This window comes from Mandrillus leucophaeus, unplaced genomic scaffold (assembly GCF_000951045.1).
Source record: "Mandrillus leucophaeus isolate KB7577 unplaced genomic scaffold, Mleu.le_1.0 Scaffold366, whole genome shotgun sequence".
NCBI lineage: Eukaryota > Metazoa > Chordata > Mammalia > Primates > Cercopithecidae > Mandrillus > Mandrillus leucophaeus.
This window is the reverse complement of record NW_012103876.1, coordinates 354,325-372,823: the sequence shown is the minus strand read 5'-3', so window position 1 is coordinate 372,823 and position 18,499 is coordinate 354,325. Positions and strand designations below refer to the sequence as shown.

The 18,499-nt window shown below is 48.6% G+C and overlaps 1 protein-coding gene across 1 annotated transcript in view; it reads right to left on the bottom strand.

Moving 5' to 3' along the window:
- Window positions 1-18,499, bottom strand: part of FAM193B (family with sequence similarity 193, member B) — a 35,210-nt gene that overhangs the window by 8,009 nt on the left and 8,702 nt on the right. The window contains exons 4-8 of the mRNA XM_011989951.1: window positions 11,131-11,373; window positions 10,098-10,332; window positions 8,589-8,976; window positions 4,669-4,867; window positions 3,509-3,748 (exon numbers count right to left, since the gene is read on the bottom strand). Of these exons, the coding sequence (XP_011845341.1) occupies window positions 3,509-3,748; window positions 4,669-4,867; window positions 8,589-8,976; window positions 10,098-10,332; window positions 11,131-11,244 (1,176 nt within the window). The 5' untranslated portion in view covers window positions 11,245-11,373. The remainder of the gene's footprint in view (window positions 1-3,508; window positions 3,749-4,668; window positions 4,868-8,588; window positions 8,977-10,097; window positions 10,333-11,130; window positions 11,374-18,499) is intronic.

The following is an 18,499-nucleotide window of genomic DNA, read 5'->3' as shown; positions in this document are numbered from 1 at the left end:
CACTCCCCAGGCTGGCGCCCAGAACTCCGGCTCAGGCAACAGGGTGGGAGGCGGTGCCACTGACTAGAGAGACAACAGAGAAGGGATAGCAGGCCTGTTTGGAGAAAGACAACAAGCTGAAATTTGTATGTGTGGAGTCTGAGATACCTGTGGGACATCCACGAGGAGGTGTCCAGTAGCAGTTGGAGACGTGGATGTGCAGGGCGGGAAGGAAACACTATTTGGCTCTTTCTAGATGGCATCTCTCTTTCCCAGGGAGATGTCCCCATGAAGGAGGGTCAAGTGGAGGAAGAGGAGCTCACACAGGAGACAGAAAGGATGTCAGAGGCAGGCAAGACATCTGGAGAACATGATACTCCCCCTTCCCTTTCCTGCCTGGCTGAGGTCAGAGGAGCCAAAGACAATGCGTGAAAAGGAGAACACACACAAAATGCCAGCTATTCTCTAGTGGACGAATACGACAGGAACAGGAGAGCAGGATGGATTTGGCAACAAAAAAGTCACCAGTGACTCTGGAGAGGGTGTGGGTAGAAAACAGTCTGCAGTGAGCTAATGGGTGGAAGTGAAGACAGTGAATGCAGACATCATTTTTCAAGAAATGTGGCTGTGATGAGAGGAAAGAGGCTGGAGAGGGGTTGAGAGAGAGGTAACAGTCTCAGGGAGCAGTTTGCTTCCAAAAAACAGAGTGATGGGCACAATGAAATGTGGATGGGAACAGCACAGAGGAGAGGCTAAGCTAGACCAGGAGCCTACTGCTGGGCTGAGGGGTCAAGAAAGTACTGCACGGGCCTTAGGCAGGAAAAGGTTGACTCTCATGACAAGGAAGAAAGTATGTTTGCAGGTGGGAATGGCAAAACAGTGGGAGAATCCCTGTACCATGGCTTTTTTCCTCATTGAAATCGAAAGTGAGGTTATTTGACAAAAAATAAGGTGTGGGCTGGGAAGGTCTAGTGGTTTGAGAAGACTGGAGGCCTGACAGAAGGACTGTGGGGAATGGACGTGCTAAGGCACAGGAAGCCCAGGGAACCATGAGAGGCCCGCCTGTGACACGGGAGCTCAGCAAGCAGAAGCCCACCCACATGGCCGCCTGCCACAGATTCACCCACATGCTTTTCTTGAGCTGTAGAAAGGGAGAGCCAGGCTGGGGTGGAACCCAGGGCTGTGGTGTTTGAGTGGGTCTGAAAGAAAGATAGCGGGACAAGGAACTGAGTACTGGTGAGTGAGTGAGAGATGGGTAATTTGCCTGCCCGCCTACCAATACTTACAATACTCACTCCATTCAAGTGAGTGAGGAACGGACTGGCCTGGGAAGAAGAGAAAGGGGGAGGAGAGTCTTCAGTGGATGTGGAGGAGTGGCCAGGAGGTCACAGATGACAGAGCCAGGGGTGCAGTTTTTAAGAACCAGGGTGAGCGTCTCTCTGCTCCCTTCTCCCACTGCCAGCCCGTGACTCTCTCACCTTCGTGTAGACAGAAGACACAAAGACAAGGTGAGAGAGTCACGGGCTGGCAGTGGGAGAAGGGACAGAGAGACACTGAGCTCTGTCCATCTCCTGAGGCAGGAGAGGAGCAGCTGGGCTTTCGTGGAGAGCCAGACTGTGAAGTCCAGGAGGTGGAAGGAGACAAGGGAGAAGGCTGCTGTCTACAGAGATAATGACCATAATCACTTAATGCATGCCACTGCCACTGCGTGTCTGTCCCTGCCTGCAGCCCCACGACTAAGTCTGGAAAGGGAGGGCTGCCTGGTTCCACCTGGGCCTGCCAGACAGGAGCTGTGCAGTGTGGGATGAGTGAGCAGAGCCTCCAGATACGTGAAGTGGGATGGGAGTACAGTGGAAGTTACCCAAGGATGGCTATGAAGGAGGAAACAGCTGAACTGAACTTGGAAGGAAAGTTTGTCAGAAGAAAAGGTGAGAGAAGATAGCATTATCAGTAAAGGGGAAGAGACATGTGGGCACACATATTTATGAAAAGCACACCAGACTTGGGAACTGCCAGGTGTGCTCTCTGGGGACTTAACTGGGAGGCACTGCCCTAAGAAGCCAGGAAAGGCCAGAGACTGCTGCAGCCCACTGAACCTTTCTGGCTGGGTGATTCTGCATGGGAGAAAGATAGTGCTGACCCCTTTCAGAAGGCAGCGGTGGGACCCCTTGGCTCACTACTTCAGGCGGCAGGAGCAGGATCCTGGTTGTCCTTGGGGCTGAAAAAGGATGGTGAATCACTTCTGCTTTCCAAAGCACTAGGGCTGTTTGACCACCCAGGAACTGGAACTAGCTGGTTGTTACACCCAAATCTCTTCGGATGCTGGGCTCCCAAGCGTGTCACTGTGCAGATGCAGTTGGGAGTAGGCAGGTGAACAGGTAATGAAGCCACAAAGGACAAGCCATCAAGCTCCGGGGCTCATCTGGCAGGAAGGCTGCCCAGGAATGGTTCACCAGGTTCTGTCCTCAGTCCCGAGGACTGGTTCATTCCCCTGGCTTCAATTACATCTCTGTGCTGGTAAATGCTAGCCCTGCACTTCTCCTCTGAGATGTCTCACAGGAACCTTCAAGTCAACATGCCTCAACTGAATTCACTGTCTTCTGCAAATCCCATCCTGGCTCAGTGAAAGGTACCACCATCTTGCTGGTCACCAAGCAAACACCTGGGAGACATCCCTGCCTCCATCTCCCTCTCCTGCCATCAGATCAAAGGCCCATCACTTCGGCTTTCTCTGAAAATCCCTCTCTTCTTCTCTGGCCCCACTATCAATCATCACTCCCTTGGCCTGCATTTCCTGCCTGAGGCATCGAACTCAAGGTCTTCCCGCCTGGAACCCTCCAAGCTACCTTCCATTTGGCCATGCCATAATCTTAGGATGCACGTGTGACCAACTGCATTCTCTGATTAAAACCCTCAGTGACTTCTCTCACTGGTAGGATAAAGCCAGAGCTCTTCCACAGGGCCTCGAGGGCCCTCCCTCAACAGTGTCCATCCCGCCTCTCTTCTGCTCAGTTTTGGCTGTCAAGCTGCTGTGGAATGTGCCATGCCTGCTGCCAGGACGGCCCTCCTGAGGAGTCTGTACTCACAGTCAGCCTCTTGTAAAGCCATTTCCAGGCAGGATGGGGGACTTCCCTCATCCCAGTACTTGTCACATGCTAATATGCTTGTCCAGTTTTGTGTCAGTCTCCCCACTGGGCAGCTTCTCCTGGGTGAGAACTTAACTGTGTCACACTTTGGCTGCCAGTATTTGTAGAAGTGTTTGCTGAATGAATACATGACTGAAGCAAGTCCTCAGCTTGGAGGAATCCAGCAAGCAGCTTCTCAGGCCACGACACGTTTTTTCCTCCAGTTATTTGCCCCCAGGCTCCCTGACCCTGATGCCTCCCCGACTCATTCAGACCTTCCCAGAACAGTGAGCCAAGCTGAGGCTTTTGGCAGCCAGCATCATTCACGCCCCAGAAGTCCTGGGGGTTGGGGCGAGGGTCCTCAGGGAGGAGAGATGGCAGAGCTGGGCTCTCCCTACACCCACCTTCTTTTTCAGCTTGTGCCGGGCCCGCTTGGCGGCCCTGGCGCTGTTGGGGACTTTGGGCTCCGTGCTGTTGATGAATTCCAGCAGCTCATCCACATCTCGGTGGTCCACGGCGGGCTCCCCAGGGATCCCGCCCAGGGCGCCCCCCTTCATGGGCAGCTCCTCTTTCCGCCTGGTCAGCCTCGAGCGGAGCTTCTCCCGGATCTCGGTATAGTTCCGACTCGTCGGGGCAGCGGGCGGCTGGTGGGGGGGGAGGTGCTGACATTACACCCTGGGCCTGGGAGGCCCATAGCACTCCCACCCGCTGGCACCAAGTATGTGATGAGAAGCAAGACAACTGTTCTCTCTACCATTAGCCACCAAGGCCACATGGCTTCACCCTGTCAGCCAGGCTGAACCCAGGTGGCAGTGGGTGAAGGGACTAGGAGGGAACAGGGCAGAGCTGGGCAAACACTGACTGGGGAGCCAGGAAAGCAAGTTGGAGCCCGGGCTTCGTCACCGGGAAGCTGTATGACCTTGGGCGAGTCACTGAGTCTTTGTGAGCCTCAATTTTGTCATCTCTAAAATGAGGATAATAACCCCTAGCTCAAAGGTGACTAGCAATTTAATTACTTTCATTTCTTCTATCCTCAACTGCTCTACCCTAACCAGCGGCCCTCTCCTCTTCACCTTATGAGACTTCTGCACTGCTTCCTCCCCCTGGCCAGAGCCAGCATGCCCTCTGATCTGAGCCTCCTTCCTGGCGCCGTCTGTGCTCACGGCCTGTCCCTCGGCTGGCTGTCACACTTGGGGGACTGAGAGCCTTTTTGCTTCCACTCTGCCTTCATCACGCCCAAGCGTTCACTTCTCTGGGATTACACACGTATACATACTCATCAGAATCATAGCTTTCTCTCTGCCATTTCCTTTCCTTTTGCCTAAGGAAAAAAAGTCAATCTTAAGAGAAACCACGAGAAGAGCAAAGGTAGCAAAATGTTAAAAAACCCCGAGCTCACGAATGTGCTGTGAGGATCAAGCGAGCGGACGCAGGTGCAAGGACTCATGGACCCAGCGCGGTAATCGCCACCGTGAGCAAAGGGTCTCTCTGGGGAGAGCAGTGTGCTCCTTTTGCTCACCTGGGCTGGCCCCTAGCCCTCTCTGGCCTGGGCAGGCTCACTCACCGCATTGTGGCCGAAGAACTCACAGTAGCAGCAGTCACAGAACTTCCCATCTCTCTGGTGGGTGGAGGACGAGGTGCAGGAGCTTCGCTCAGAGCTGCTATCCTCTTCCTCACCCAGCCCCTCATCTGCCTCGCAGGGCTGGGGCAGCTGGCAAGCCAGGCCACTGTGTGCAAACTTGTGCCCCTTGCACCCGGGATCCCTGATGATGGGGAGGAAGGCCCAGAGGTGAGGGAGGGTGATGCAGGAGCCCAGGAAGCATCCCAACCACCACCTGCTGTCCTGACCGCCCTTCACTTGCCCCACTCCAGAGGTCCCAGGCAGTCCAACTACATTGCACCTCTCACCAGAACAGGGCGAACACCTGCACTGTCCCTCAAGGCCCATCCCAAACACAAATGTGGCTCTTCTGGAAAGGTTTCCCCACACCTCCCCTGCCTGCACCCACCATGCACCCCTTCTCAGGCTGCTGTGCACACCTCACTCCATCCTCTGCTTACTGTGCCTCACGGTCATGGTCTGTCTGCGCATGTGTCTCTTAAACTGGACTGTGCGCCTCAAGGGCAGGGGCTGTATTGCTTCAGTTTTGGGTCCCAGTGTGTAGCATAACAACCCGGCACACAGCAGCTGCTCAGTAAATAGGCCTGAACCCATTGGTGGGCTGATGGCTCCTCTGGAACACTCAGGGCTATCCATGAGGTCAGTCTCGTTTCACTTTCTAAGGTGCTTCTGAGCAGACTCTGGTGCTCTGGAGCAGTAGGTGGAGCTGCCTTAACCACAGGGCATGGAGTTGAGAACAAGCGAGTGACTTCTGGGACACCAACTATAAGAGCCACTGTTTGTGCCAGGTTCTGGATTCGGCATCTTATTTATTTATTTATTTATTTATTTTTTGAGACGGAGTCTCGCTCTGTTGCCCAAGGCTAGAATGCAGTGGCACAATCTCGGCTCAGTGCAAGCTCGACCTCCCAGGTTCATGCCATTCTCCTGCCTCAGCCTCCCGAGTAGCTGGGACTACAGGTGCCCACCACCAAGCCTGGCTAATTTTTTGGTATTTTTAGTAGAGACAGGGTTTCACTGTGTTAGCTAGGATGGTCTCGATCTCCTGACCTCATGATCCACTTGCCTTGGCCTCCCAAAGTGCTGGGATTACAGGTGTGAGCCACCGTGCCCAGCCTTGGCATATTGTCTAACCATCCCCCAAGTCCTGCAAAATAAGTGTCATTATCCTCACTTTGCAGTGGTGGAGAGTGAAGCTGAGTACTTGACTGCTTTGCCCAACAGGTGGCCAGGACTCAAGGATACAAACAGACCGTGACAATAATGCATGATAAACAGGAGGATAAAGTGAGGTATGCATAGTGCCCTGAGAAGGCGTGCATGGTGGGTGCAGGCAGGGGAGACGTGGGGAACTCAAGCCCACGTTTCTCTCTATGCAAAACTCTACTCTCTCCACTGTAGTGTTCTGCCTCTGGATTTCAGGAAGCACTGGGATATCTTGTAATACAGAATATTTTCCCAGGGTAAGAATGAGGCATATGCCTGAAACATCCCATAATTTGAGCCAGGAAGAGCTGAAGCCTTAGGCTGGGCCATGAGCAGCTGAAGCACCCATTGGGCTGGTCCCAGTGCTAGGCTGCGGCTGAGGTTGCAAGGGAACCGAGAGCAAGGACGGCGCTCGAAGGAGCTGTGTGGAAGTCCAGCTTCCAGGGCAGTCCAAAGCAGCCCTCTACTAGAAAGGATGCTAAGCATGTGACATGGATTAAAAAACATGGTGGCAGGAATCATTATCAGTGGTGGTTACAGAAGTTTATTCTAAATCAACCATTCATTATCTATTGCATTAGCAAAATTGATTTTTTTTTTTTTTTTGAGACGGAGTCTCACTCTGTTGCCCAGGCTGGACAGAGTGCAGTGGTACAATCTCGGCTCACTGCAACCTCCGCCTCCTGGGTTCATGCGATTCTCCTACCTCAGCCTCCCAAGTAGCTGGGACTACAGGCACACGCCACCATGCCCGGCTAATTTTTTTTTTTGTATTTTTAATAAAGACAAGGTTTCACCATGCTGGCCAGGCTGGTCTGGAATTCCCGACCTCGTGATCTGCCCGCCTCAGCCTCCCAAAGTGCTGGGATTACAGGTAGGAGCCACTGTGCCTGGCCAGCAAAACTGATTTTATTTTTTATTTTGAGACTGGCTCTCACTTTGTTGCCCAGGGTAGAGTTCAGTGGCACGATGTCAGCTCACTGCAGCCTATATCTCCCAGGCTCAAGCGGTCCTGTCCCACTTCAGCCCCCACAACCTGAGTGGCTGGAACTAGAGGCATGCATATTATGCCCCACTAGTTTTTAATTTTTTTGTAGAGACAGGGTCTCATTATGTTGCCCTTGCTAGTCTCCAACTCCTGGGCTCAAGCAATCTTTCTGCCTTGGCCTCCCAAACTGCTGGGATTACAGGCATGAGCTGTTGCACCAGGCCACAAAATTGATCTTAGAAAAATTAAAATAGTGTGCCTGCAAATATGGGAAACCAGCACTCATTGGTGGTTACATCAATTTGGAGACCCCTTTGGATAGCAGTTTTTCAATGTGTATTAAGAACCCTCAAAAAGAACAAAAAACACCTAAACAGCCTTTAACTAGTAACTTTTTTCATTCTGAGAACTTGATTCCAACAAGAAAAATCCAAAAGAGGGAAAAGGCTTTAAGCAAAGACATATTTAGAGACACTGTTGGTAATGTTAAAATGTCGGAAAAACCCAAATGCTCAGCAACTGGAGAACAATAACATGAACTGCGGTCAACGTTCTCCAGCCTTTGAAGCTGGGGCTAAGAACACCACACCAGAACACAAATATGCTGAGGAGGCAACACTAAGTGAAAACCGGCGGGTGGCAGACTGCAGACACTGTCAATCCAGCATGTGCAAGACACAGGAGACTTTCCAATAGGAAAATAGAAACGCATGATAAACACAGATCTGATTTCTAACATAAAAATATACCTCTATCTTCTCCAAAGAATTATCTTTCAAATATATGTTAGCATAACCTTTCTCAGTACTTAGAGTTACTTCTAGGAATCTCCCCAAAGGACATGATTTCTCATTCAAACAGATTTAGGTGCAGGGATGCTTACTACAGTCTCATTCATCATGGTTAAACTGGAAATGCCTACATGTCCAGGAACAGGGGAATGATAAAGTATGCTTGAGCTATACAGTAAGACATTATATGGCCATTGAAAAGTTTCTTGAAGAATTTTAACTGGGGAAATGATCATGACATGATGTTAAAAAATTACTACTACACGAAAGGTATATCAGATATCTAATTATGTTATTTATATACAGAAACATGGTGAAAATATACCACAGTGGTAGAAGCTTAGGTTGTGAAGACATTTTTTTCCTTATACATTTCTGAATTGTTCCAAGTTAAAGACAAAACAAAATACAAAACAAAAAAACCCCACGTAGTAGTTTTTTTTTTTTTTTTTTTTTTTAAAACTCTGTCACCCGGGCTGGAGTGCAGTGGCATGATCAATGCTCACAGGAACCCCAAACTCTTGGGTTCAAGCAATCCTCCTGCCTCAGCCTCCTGAGTAGCTAGGACTACAGTTGCATGGCACCACGCCTAGCTAATTTTCAAAATTTTTTATAGAGAAGGGGGTCTTGCCACGTTGCCCAGGCTGGTCTCAAACTCCCAGGCTCAAGTGATCTTCCTGTCTAGGACTCCCAAAGCGCTGGGAGTATAGGTGTGAGCCACTGTGCCAGGCCAAAATACATACTTCTTTACAATTGGAAAAATAATGAAAGGAAAGACATAGTCTACTCTTTAATTTCCACCTCAAAGTTACCCCCAAATTGTCCACAATTCTAAGTTCAAGTGGGTAGAGAGTGTGCCCTTCATGCAGCGCACTTACCTGTGAGTGCTAGGGGGTGGCTGAGAGCTCGGGGGTGGGAGGAGAGGCCCGCTGCAGTGCTCACCACAGTGCCCGCTGCAGGGGTGGCTGCACCCCGAGAATGGTGGGGGCATCTTCAGGAGTGGCATGCTGGTGGAGGGCAGATGGGAGCTCTGACATGGCCCTGGAGTGTGGGGGGCGGTGGCAGCAGCAACAGGGCACTCTGAAGCCTGGGCAGGGAAAGGTGCTGCCGGGGTGGTGGGCAGCAGGTGTGGGTGGGGCGGGGAGCCAAAGGAGCTGGGGTGAGATGGGATTAGAGATGCTGGCTGGGGGTGGTGGCCGGTGGGGCTGTTAGGGGGAGCAGTGAGGTCTGAGTGCTGGTGGTGCTCCGAGACGGGGAAAGCCTCACCTGTGGGCAGAGGAAGGAGAAAGGGGTCAGAATAGGAGCCCAGACCTGGGAAGGAAAGCCCACAGGCTCAGTGCCACAGCATCCTGCTTCTGTGACCAGAGGGCACAGCCTCTCAGCACAGGGGACCCTGGAGCTGGAGAAGATTCTGTGGGCAGCAACACAGCTGAGTGGGCTCAAGGAGCCCAGGCCCAAGCAAGAAGGTACTAGGAATGCTGATTCCACAGAAGGCCCCATGCCTTTTCTGTAGCATGAGCAGGGGATGTATATTCTGTCTCTCAGGGTCTCTCTAGGATCTGCTTGTACACAGGTGCTCCTTAGGCCTGGAGGATGATCTGCAGAAGCCAGTGGAGCAGCAGGCCCAGGCTCTGCCTCTGTGCCACGTGCAGCAAAGCAAAAGGGCACGCCAGACCCCTGAGGGCCCCAGATTTCATAGAAGTGGGAAAAAGGTTCTGATGACTCTCTAGCTTATGTACAAAAACTAATGGAATTATATACTGCTCAACACTCATAATTCTGGGGGCAGTACCACTTTGAAGAACTCAGCTCCTTCATTTAGAAGTATGACAGTAAATCATATTTACATAATAAACCAATAACCCAAGAGTTTTGTCTCTGGGTCTCTGAGAGTTATTTCAGAGTCAAAGAAGACTTACACAGCTGCTAAATTAGCTAATAACCATTACGGCTTATACTGCCAATCTCTTGGGCATTTAAATACAATGCTTTTATACCCATCCCTTAGATGGGGAAATCAAGGCCTAGGAAGACACAGTTGCCCAGATCCTCTGTGGTGCTGCAGGGGTCAGGTGATCTAAGTCCTACGACTCCACTTTCTACTCAGACCTCACTGGGTGCCCTCTTGATCCAATGTCAACTACCAGAGCCAATGACAACTTTGAGAGGCAAACGGTTTTCTACTAGCAGTATTTTTCAAGTTCAGAGTTGTGGGGAAAGGAGTTCCAGAGATAGTCAAGGTCTAAGCTGCCCCTGCTTCCCCCAGAACAGTTCCACTTTTACTTATTTTAGTAACCAGTCTCATGATTTGTTTGAACAAAGTGGACAGGAAAACACAGCTATCCACCTGTATAGGGCCTGGCTCTCTCCCGAGCCTGGAGACTCACCGGGAATGGTAGGAGGACTCCCAAGAGAGCTGCCTGGCATGGCCTCACTGGAATGTGGGGAATTCCAGAGGCCCGAGAGCTTATGTGCCGACAGGAATGAGCTAGGATCCCAGTCTCCTGAGTTCCCAGGGCAGGAAGAAGAGGACGAGGATGAGGATGATGAAGAGGAAGACGAGGACGAATGAGAGTCATCTCCACAAGACTGTGATTTGCAGGATGTGTGTGACAAGGAGATCTGGAGAAGGGGGAGGAAAAAGGCTCATGGTCAAACAGCAAACATCGGAGCTGACCCTCTGCTGCCTCGGCTTTTGCTGAGGGAGCCCCTTCTCTTCCAGGCCATGTGCCATAGCAAAAACACAATGAATACAACTCCAGCTATAAGAACAAATGAGGGCCAGGCCTTTGCTGGGAAAGGGCTGTGGTGGTCCCACTTACATGCAATGTGTGGAGACTGGGGAGAGAGACTCTGGTAGGGGCAGAGACTGCCTGTGAACTGCGGGCCTTTGGGGAGTAGAGAGCTGCCAATGACAGGAAGGGCCTTTTGGCCAGGAGTCCTGAAGCTAAACTGATCCTGGGTAAAAGGGAAGATCTGCAGCGACGTGAGAAATAAGGAAAGTCTGGTCATCGTGATTCATGAGACAGCAGACTTAGATGGCTCCCTGGTGTCTGTCCTTCTAACTAGGGCACATTTCAGACCCTCAGACTCATCTCTGTCTTCCACGTCTTACTGGTTGTCCTTCAAGCTGCCACAGAGCCAAAGACAGCAGGCTCGTGATCTACCAGTACTTATGAGTGGGCCCTCATCCTGTGCGCAGACCACCCTGAGGGACTGACCGGTGGGCTGCCAGAAGTTTCTCTTCTTCCCCCAAATCTGAACTTGAGCTGCCAATGCTGTGCCAGTGCAGCCCAGAAGTCTCTCAGTGTCTGCGCATGGGAGCTGCCCAAGGAGAGCCACCTGAGGACAGGGAACAGCCTGACTTCCTTGGGAAGGCAGCCCTCCTGCATTCAGGGACCCCTGTCAGTGGTTACCTACCGCCACTGCATGTTCTCGACCTGTCTGCCTTTCATCTTCCTCCATGCTCTTTCGGCAACTCTGGCAGACCCACAGAGGCATCTCGCCTAGGAGATTCTTGACGAGCTTTGGCATGAAGTCAGGGGGCAGCTTCTCACCCTGCAACACCAGTCCATTTTGAGAAGGGCCTTCTTCCCAGCCTTTGCGTTCCCGGTGACACAGCAGGCAGCAAGTCTGCACAGGCTGGCTGGAGGCGGGGGGGACCTGTCCAACAGACAGAAACAGGGTTTCCCAGGAGGGGAAAGGCTCTCCTTCAAAATAATGGTAACAATGTTAGTAATGCCACTTATTACGTGCCAGGCACTGGGTTAGGCAGTTTATAGACATAATTTAAATTTAGTCCTTGTAACAGCTCTGCAAATGAGGTGTTCTTATTCCCATTTTTTAAGATGAAGAAACAGATTTCAAGAAGTTAAATGAGTTGCCCAAGGTTATAAAGCTAGCGAGTGGTTGAACCCTAGTGAGTCTGACTCCAAAGCTCATGCTCAAATGTCCTAATTCTCTGACATCCCCCAAAAAACCTTTCATCTTAAAGGTTAAAGGCCCTTCCTTCTCTGGCATGGCTGGGAGTGGCTACAATTCTTGGGCTGCCTGTGCAGCCCAGGGACCAATGCCCATCTGGAAGGAAATAATGCTTTTAGTCAATGGACAGTTTAGGAGAATGTGTGAGTTTTCTGAAGAATTGCACAATTCCCTTAGGATCGCAGCAACATTTTGGAGGAGGCGTTTGTACAGCTAGTCAGAAAGTATCAACTCAATGGGAAATTGTGTCAGAGGGAAGGTAAGGCTTTGGTTGGTACTCCTGAGAGGTAGTGAGTATGGTGAAAACAATCTGGGCTTTGAAATCAAACAGGCATTCTAATCCCTGCCTGAACACATACGGGCTGGGTGACCTTGAGCAAGTTATTTAACTTCTCTGGGCTCCAATTCCTACCTACCTTGCAGAGTTGTTGTAAGGATCATCACTGCGTAGCATGTAAAGTGTCTACCCTGTGTATGCCCATAACATAGGCCCAATACAGTCATTATTTGGACTTTTTTTTTTTTTCCTTCTATGATAAACTTGACTTAGAAATGTAAGTCAGGCCGGGCGTGGTGGCTCACGCCTGTAATTCCAGCACTTTGGGAGGTCGAGGCGGGAGGATCATGAGGTCAGGAGATCGAGACCATCCTGGCTAACACGGTGAAACCCCGTCTCCACTAAAAACACAAAAAATTAGCCGGGCGTGGTGGCGAGTGCCTGTAGTCCCAGCTACTCGGGAGGCTGAGGCAGGAGAATGGCGTGAACCCAGGAGGTGGGGCTTGCAGTGAGCCAAGATCGCGCAACTACACTCCAGCCTGGGCAATAGAGCGAGACTCCGTCTCAAAAAAAAAAAAAAAAGAAAAATAAATGTAAGTCTATAGGTTTGCTTTCACACTGAGGGGTCCTGACTGGGAGACTGATTGCATTTAATGCCTCCCATTAATAGCTTCCTATATCCTGCAACTTTGTATCTGCCCCCATTCTGACACTGGGCTTGGCTATGTCACTTTGGCCAATGGGATGTTAGCAAACAGGCTGCCAGCCATAAACTTGAAAAGTGTGTATGCATTTCCACTTGTTTCCATGCATGGCTGGGCTTGCTCGCTCCTGTACCTCTGCCATGGCCTGAGAGCGAGACGAGGCTAGCTGCTGGAGGGATGTGAAAGACTTGTGGAGACAGCGAAGCCTTCCCAGCTGATTGGCCAGCTGATCAGAGAAACATGAGTGAGCCCAGCTGAGAGCAGACTCGTGAGAGATAGAAAGTGGTATTGTTTTAAACCACTAGGTTTTGGAGGTGGTTTGTTATGCAATGGTAGTTAACTGACGTACCTTCCAAACTTACTCAACAGTAGGTAACATGTATCTGCAGAGGCCTACGGGAATAATAAGGGTATCACCCTCATCCTACCAATAAGATAATGCCATCATTTTTCTCCCATGAAATTACTTTCTCATAATGAGTTAGCATCAGGGTATCCTTAAACCTGTAATGTTACCAGTTACACTGACTTAGGTCCTTGGTTTCTCAAAAAAGAAGAGAACCAAACAATAGTACCAGAAGCATAATGAAACATTTCGGGAAGTACAAGGAACTTAGACAGAAATTTTACATGTGGAACTCACAAAAGATACAGCCTAAATCAGTCTCTGCCAAGGGAACATTTCAATGAGCAAGACAGTTGTTTAATGGCAACTGCAGGAGTGGAAGGTTGATAGAGAAGGATGGTATTCAGAGAAATTAAGGCAAAGAAGAAACTTTCCATAGCTACAAAGTGCCACAGTAACTCTAGATAGAGTCCCTTTTCCTGCCATGATGATGACCACAAGGTGAGCACCAGGACATATACTTTTACTACAAGTTTCATTTCATTTGCATGCTAGGTTCAAAAGCCAGTACATATAATTAAAATGTTGTATAGTTATTATTGAAAACAAAATTTTTTTTTTTTTTTTTTTGAGACGGAGTCTCGCTCTGTCGCCCAGGCTGGAGTGCAGTGGCACGATCTTGGCTCACTGCAAGCTCCGCCTCCTGGGTTCATGCCATTCTCCTGCCTCAGCCTCCCGAGTAGCTGGGACTACAGGCGCCCGCCACCACGCCCAGCTAATTTTTTGTATTTTTAGTGGAGACGGGGTTTCACCGTGTTAGCCAGGATGGTCTCGATCTCCTGACCTCGTGATCCACCTGCCTCGGCCTCCCAAAGTGCTGGGATTACAGGTGTGAGCCACCGCGCCTGGCCTGAAATTCTTTATATGGCATATAAACCACACTATACAGTCATCCCATAGTACTCATGGGGGATCAGTTCCAGGACACCCCACAGATACCGAAATCTGCAGATGCTCAAATCTCTGACATAAAATGGTGTCATATTTGTATATAACCAATGCACATACTCCCACAATCTCCAGATTACTTATAATATTTAATACAATGTAAATGTTATGTAAATAGTTGCTATACCGTATTGTTTAGGGAATAATGATGAGGCAAAAAGTCTACACATGTTCAGTATAGACACAATCATACTTTTTTTTTCCTTGAATATCTTCTATCTACAATTGGTTGAATCCACAGATGTGGAGGAATGACTGTATATGGTTTTGTAGTTATAACCAATAATTCAAATGTATAATAAAAAGTATGATACGTGTGTTTTCTGTTTTTAAAAGCAAATACACAATTCTTATAAATTAAGCGTGTAATTAATGTGACTGCATTTAGTGCCAAAGTACTTGTGGAAGGCACTGGGGCGCAGTGGAAACACTGGCTTTGGCATTAATCCTGACCTCTATCACTTACCAGCTGTATGATGCTGTGCTAGTTCTACTTACCCTCTCTGTTTGCTCATCTGTAAAATGGGATTAAGTTTCAATTTGTAGGGTCAGCTGTGAGAAATAAATGTGATAAAGCACCTAGTCCACTGCTAGGCACATAGATGTTGCTCAACATATGGTATTAATCATTAACAGAACAGGAACAATAGGAAACAATAAATGGTCACTGTATTTTACACGAACATGAGTCTCTCATATATGATGAATCTAAGGTGACTTGTTAGAAATCTTAATCTCTCCCCTCAACCCCATGAAGTCATTCCCTAAATTCCCAAAATAATCTCTGCCTTTTTCTATGTCATGCTTTTGCTAAAGGGGATCCCTTGCTTAAAATCCACTTTCTTCTCATGTTTACCAATGAGTAGCTGAGACGAAAGGCCCAATTTAAGTCCAGCCTCCTCCAGACTTTCTCCTACAGAGTCCCTCTTGTAATTCACTTCTCTCCCATCTCCTCCTCGTACACTGTGCCTTGATTATAGTAGTTGTGCCTTCTATTTAATTTATTTACCTGTATCTTCTGTCCCTTCTACAAGAGGCAGGTGCCAGGTCTGATTCCTGTCTGGATCCCTCATGGAGCAGCACAGGGCCTGGCTTGAGGCATGGGCTCAGCTGGGCATGTGGTAGAGAACTCAGATTTGCTAGGTGTCCCCATGGCAAAGCAGCCATCAGGCAGTCCAATGAGATACTGCTTGAAATTACTGCTTCCTACAGAGAAAGGCCCATCTGTCCACCTGACCTCCAGAATGGTTCCAATCTTAACCGCGTTAGAGGAAAAGACTGCATTCTTTAGGGATTATGAGATGCCCCCAGTTAACCGAAATAATGTGACTCTCCCTAGAGCCAAAATGGTACACAAAATAAATGAGATTAGCCATCACTGGAAGTGACCTTACAGGACAGGTTGTCTTCCCAGTTAAAGCAAGAAACACAGGGCCTGAAAAGCTAATTAAGCTCTAATTGAAGCTGCCCACAGGACATTAGAGATACAAAGCACTTAGCTCAAGGGATCCAGGCAGTAGGCACTCAATCTACTATCTAAGCCCCTTGGCTGTTCTGTTCTAAGTCTACATTGAAGACTAGTTTATCCACTGTCCTCTCTGAGTTTGGTACACTTGAGTCCTTCTTTCAGGCCCAGGCAGTTTGAGAAGGCCACTCCTAAAGCTGATGTCTTAACTCTAGGGCCTGGTGCCTGCCCCTGGGTATGATGCCTTGTGGAACTGGGAACTTTTTTCTGCTATTTTCATCTCCGCTTTAATTGCTAGAGGGTGATAAGAATTCCAAGCCCTAGAGATGTTATATTTAGTCAGTAATGCCACTGGTTCCTTCAAATTTTTGCTTTGGCAGAGAATGGCTCTTGGTTCAGAGTTCCCTTTGACTGTGATCTGCTGCCATTTTCCAAATTCTGGCATTCATGAACCCTTATGCCCTGAAAAGTCAGTCAACCCAGACTTTCAATCAGCTGCTCCCAAGCTGTATTTTTAGCACCTGGCACAGTATTCCTACACAAAGAACATAATCAGCAAATGTTCATCGAATGAATGAAAACTCCAACCATTTTTCTTCATCACAAAGGCTGATGGAACTGATTCTTTTTTTTTTTTTTTTTTTTTTTTACTTTTTTTTTTTTTTTTTTTTTTTTTTTTGAGACGGAGTCTCGCTCTGTCGCCCAGGCTGGAGTGCAGTGGCCGGATCTCAGCTCACTGCAAGCTCCGCCTTCCGGGTTCACGCCATTCTCCGGCCTCAGCCTCCCGAGTAGCTGGGACTACAGGCGCCCACCACGTCGCCCGGCTAGTTTTTTGTATTTTTTAGTAGAGACGGGGTTTCACCGTGTTAGCCAGGATGGTCTCGATCTCCTGACCTCATGATCCGCCCGTCTCGGCCTCCCAAAGTGCTGGGATTACAGGCTTGAGCCACCGCGCCCGGCCGGAACTGATTCTTGAATCCAGCAGCCCGTTGTTCTTGCTCACCTCAGTTTAAATTTCAGAGACTCTGAGGATGCAGGTCTAGCCTTAGGCAAAAGATGAGGGAAGAAAAATTCTGGGGGTTCTACTGATTTTGGATCTCCTCAAAAAAGCTCCAAGATAATTTTTCTTCACTCTAAGCAAAACCAGAATCTCTGGAGAGTGTGAGATTACTCACAGGAGATCCATGCTGTAGCATGCACTGCCCCAGAGCAGTGAAGGGGCCAAGTGAGCTCTAGGTACACTCCAGGGCCTAGGGGGCTGGCATCTGTAGCCATTAAAACCATTATCTCTGCTTCCTTACCAGATCAGGCCCAAGACTTTTTTGCCTTGACCTGAGAAGCATTAACTTAGGGCTTTCTAGTTTTTCCTGGATAAAAGAGAGAGAAAATCCAAGGAAGAGGAAGCCACTTTTTTTCATGGAACACCATTTTTTAACTGAAAGAATGACTTACTATTTAGACTTGGGAATTGGCAGACATTTTCTCAAAAAAATGAACAATGAATAAAATTAGCCTGTCATTTCAAGGAAAACAACTGACAGTATTTATAGTCAATGATATAAAACGCAAGCTTTCAAGTGAAGATTAGAATTCTGAAACTTTTGTCCACCACCATGAGTTTCACAGCTGCTAAATACTTGAAGACTTTTCTGATGAAATTGGTGATGATATTAACAAATGTTATCTTTTGGTACTGTAAAATGAAATGGAAAACATTTGGAAGATCTGCAAAATCCAGTGACCCTATTTTCCAAATGACCAAAGCATGATGGATTCAAAGCACTGGTTTGACCAATAGATTTTAGTGTAAATGAGTATGAAGACTTCATTGATAAGGGCTCAAATTTAATACTGGAAATTATCTGGCAAGGCTACTGAAACACTCCTCTCTTTTTCACTTACATATTTGTGTGAGGTTGGATATTTTTTCATATACTTCAACCAAAACAATGTATTGCAACAGACTGAATACAGAAGCATATATGAGAAGCCAGCTTTAGTCTATTAAGCCAGATGGAAAGTAATTTGCAAAAATGAAAAGAAGACCATTCTTCTAATTTTTTTTTTTTTTAGATGAAATCTCGCTCTGTCACCCAGGCTAGAGTGCAGTGGTATGATCTCAGCTCACTGTAACCACCACCTCCTGGGTTCAAGCGATTCTCCTGCCTCGGCCTCCCAAGTGGCTAGGATTACAGGCACCTGCCAATACGCCTGGCTAATTTTTTTTTTTTTTTGAGACGGAGCCTCGCTCTGTCGCCCAGGCTGGAGTGCAGTGGCGCGCGATCTCCGCTCACTGCAAGCTCCGCCTCCTGGGTTCACGCCATTCTCCTGCCTCAGCCTCCCAAGTAGCTGGGACTACAGGTGCCTGCCACTACGCCCGGCTAATTTTTTGTATTTTTTAGTAGAGATGGGGTTTCACTGTGTTAGCCAGGATGGTCTTGATCTCCTGACCTTGTGATCTGCCTGCCTCAGCCTTCCAGAGTGCTGGGATTACAGGCGTGAGCCACTGCGCCCGGCGCCTGGCTAATTTTTGTATTTTCAGTAGAGACAGGGTTTCACCATGTTGGCCATGCTGGTCTCGAACTCCTGACCTCAAGTGATCCGCCTGCCTTAGCCTCTCAAAGTGCTGGCATTACAGCATGAGCCACCACGCCTGGCCATTCTCCTAATTTTGTTTTGGAAAATATAGTTTTCATTAAAAATTGTTATGTTAACATGATAGCTTCAATACTGTCTTTCTTAAATGAATTAGTGACAAAATATTTTAAAACTTTCTCAGCTTTAATATTTAATTTGGTAAATATCAATAGATATAAACAACATAAACAAAGGCTCAAAGGCCGGGCACGGTGGCTCAAGCCTGTAATCCCAGCACTTTGGGAGGCCGAGACAGGCGGATCATGAGGTCAGGAGATCGAGACCATCCTGGCTGACACAGTGAAACCCCGTCTCTACTAAAAAAATACAAAAAACTAGCCGGGCGTGGTGGCGGGCGCCTGTAGTCCCAG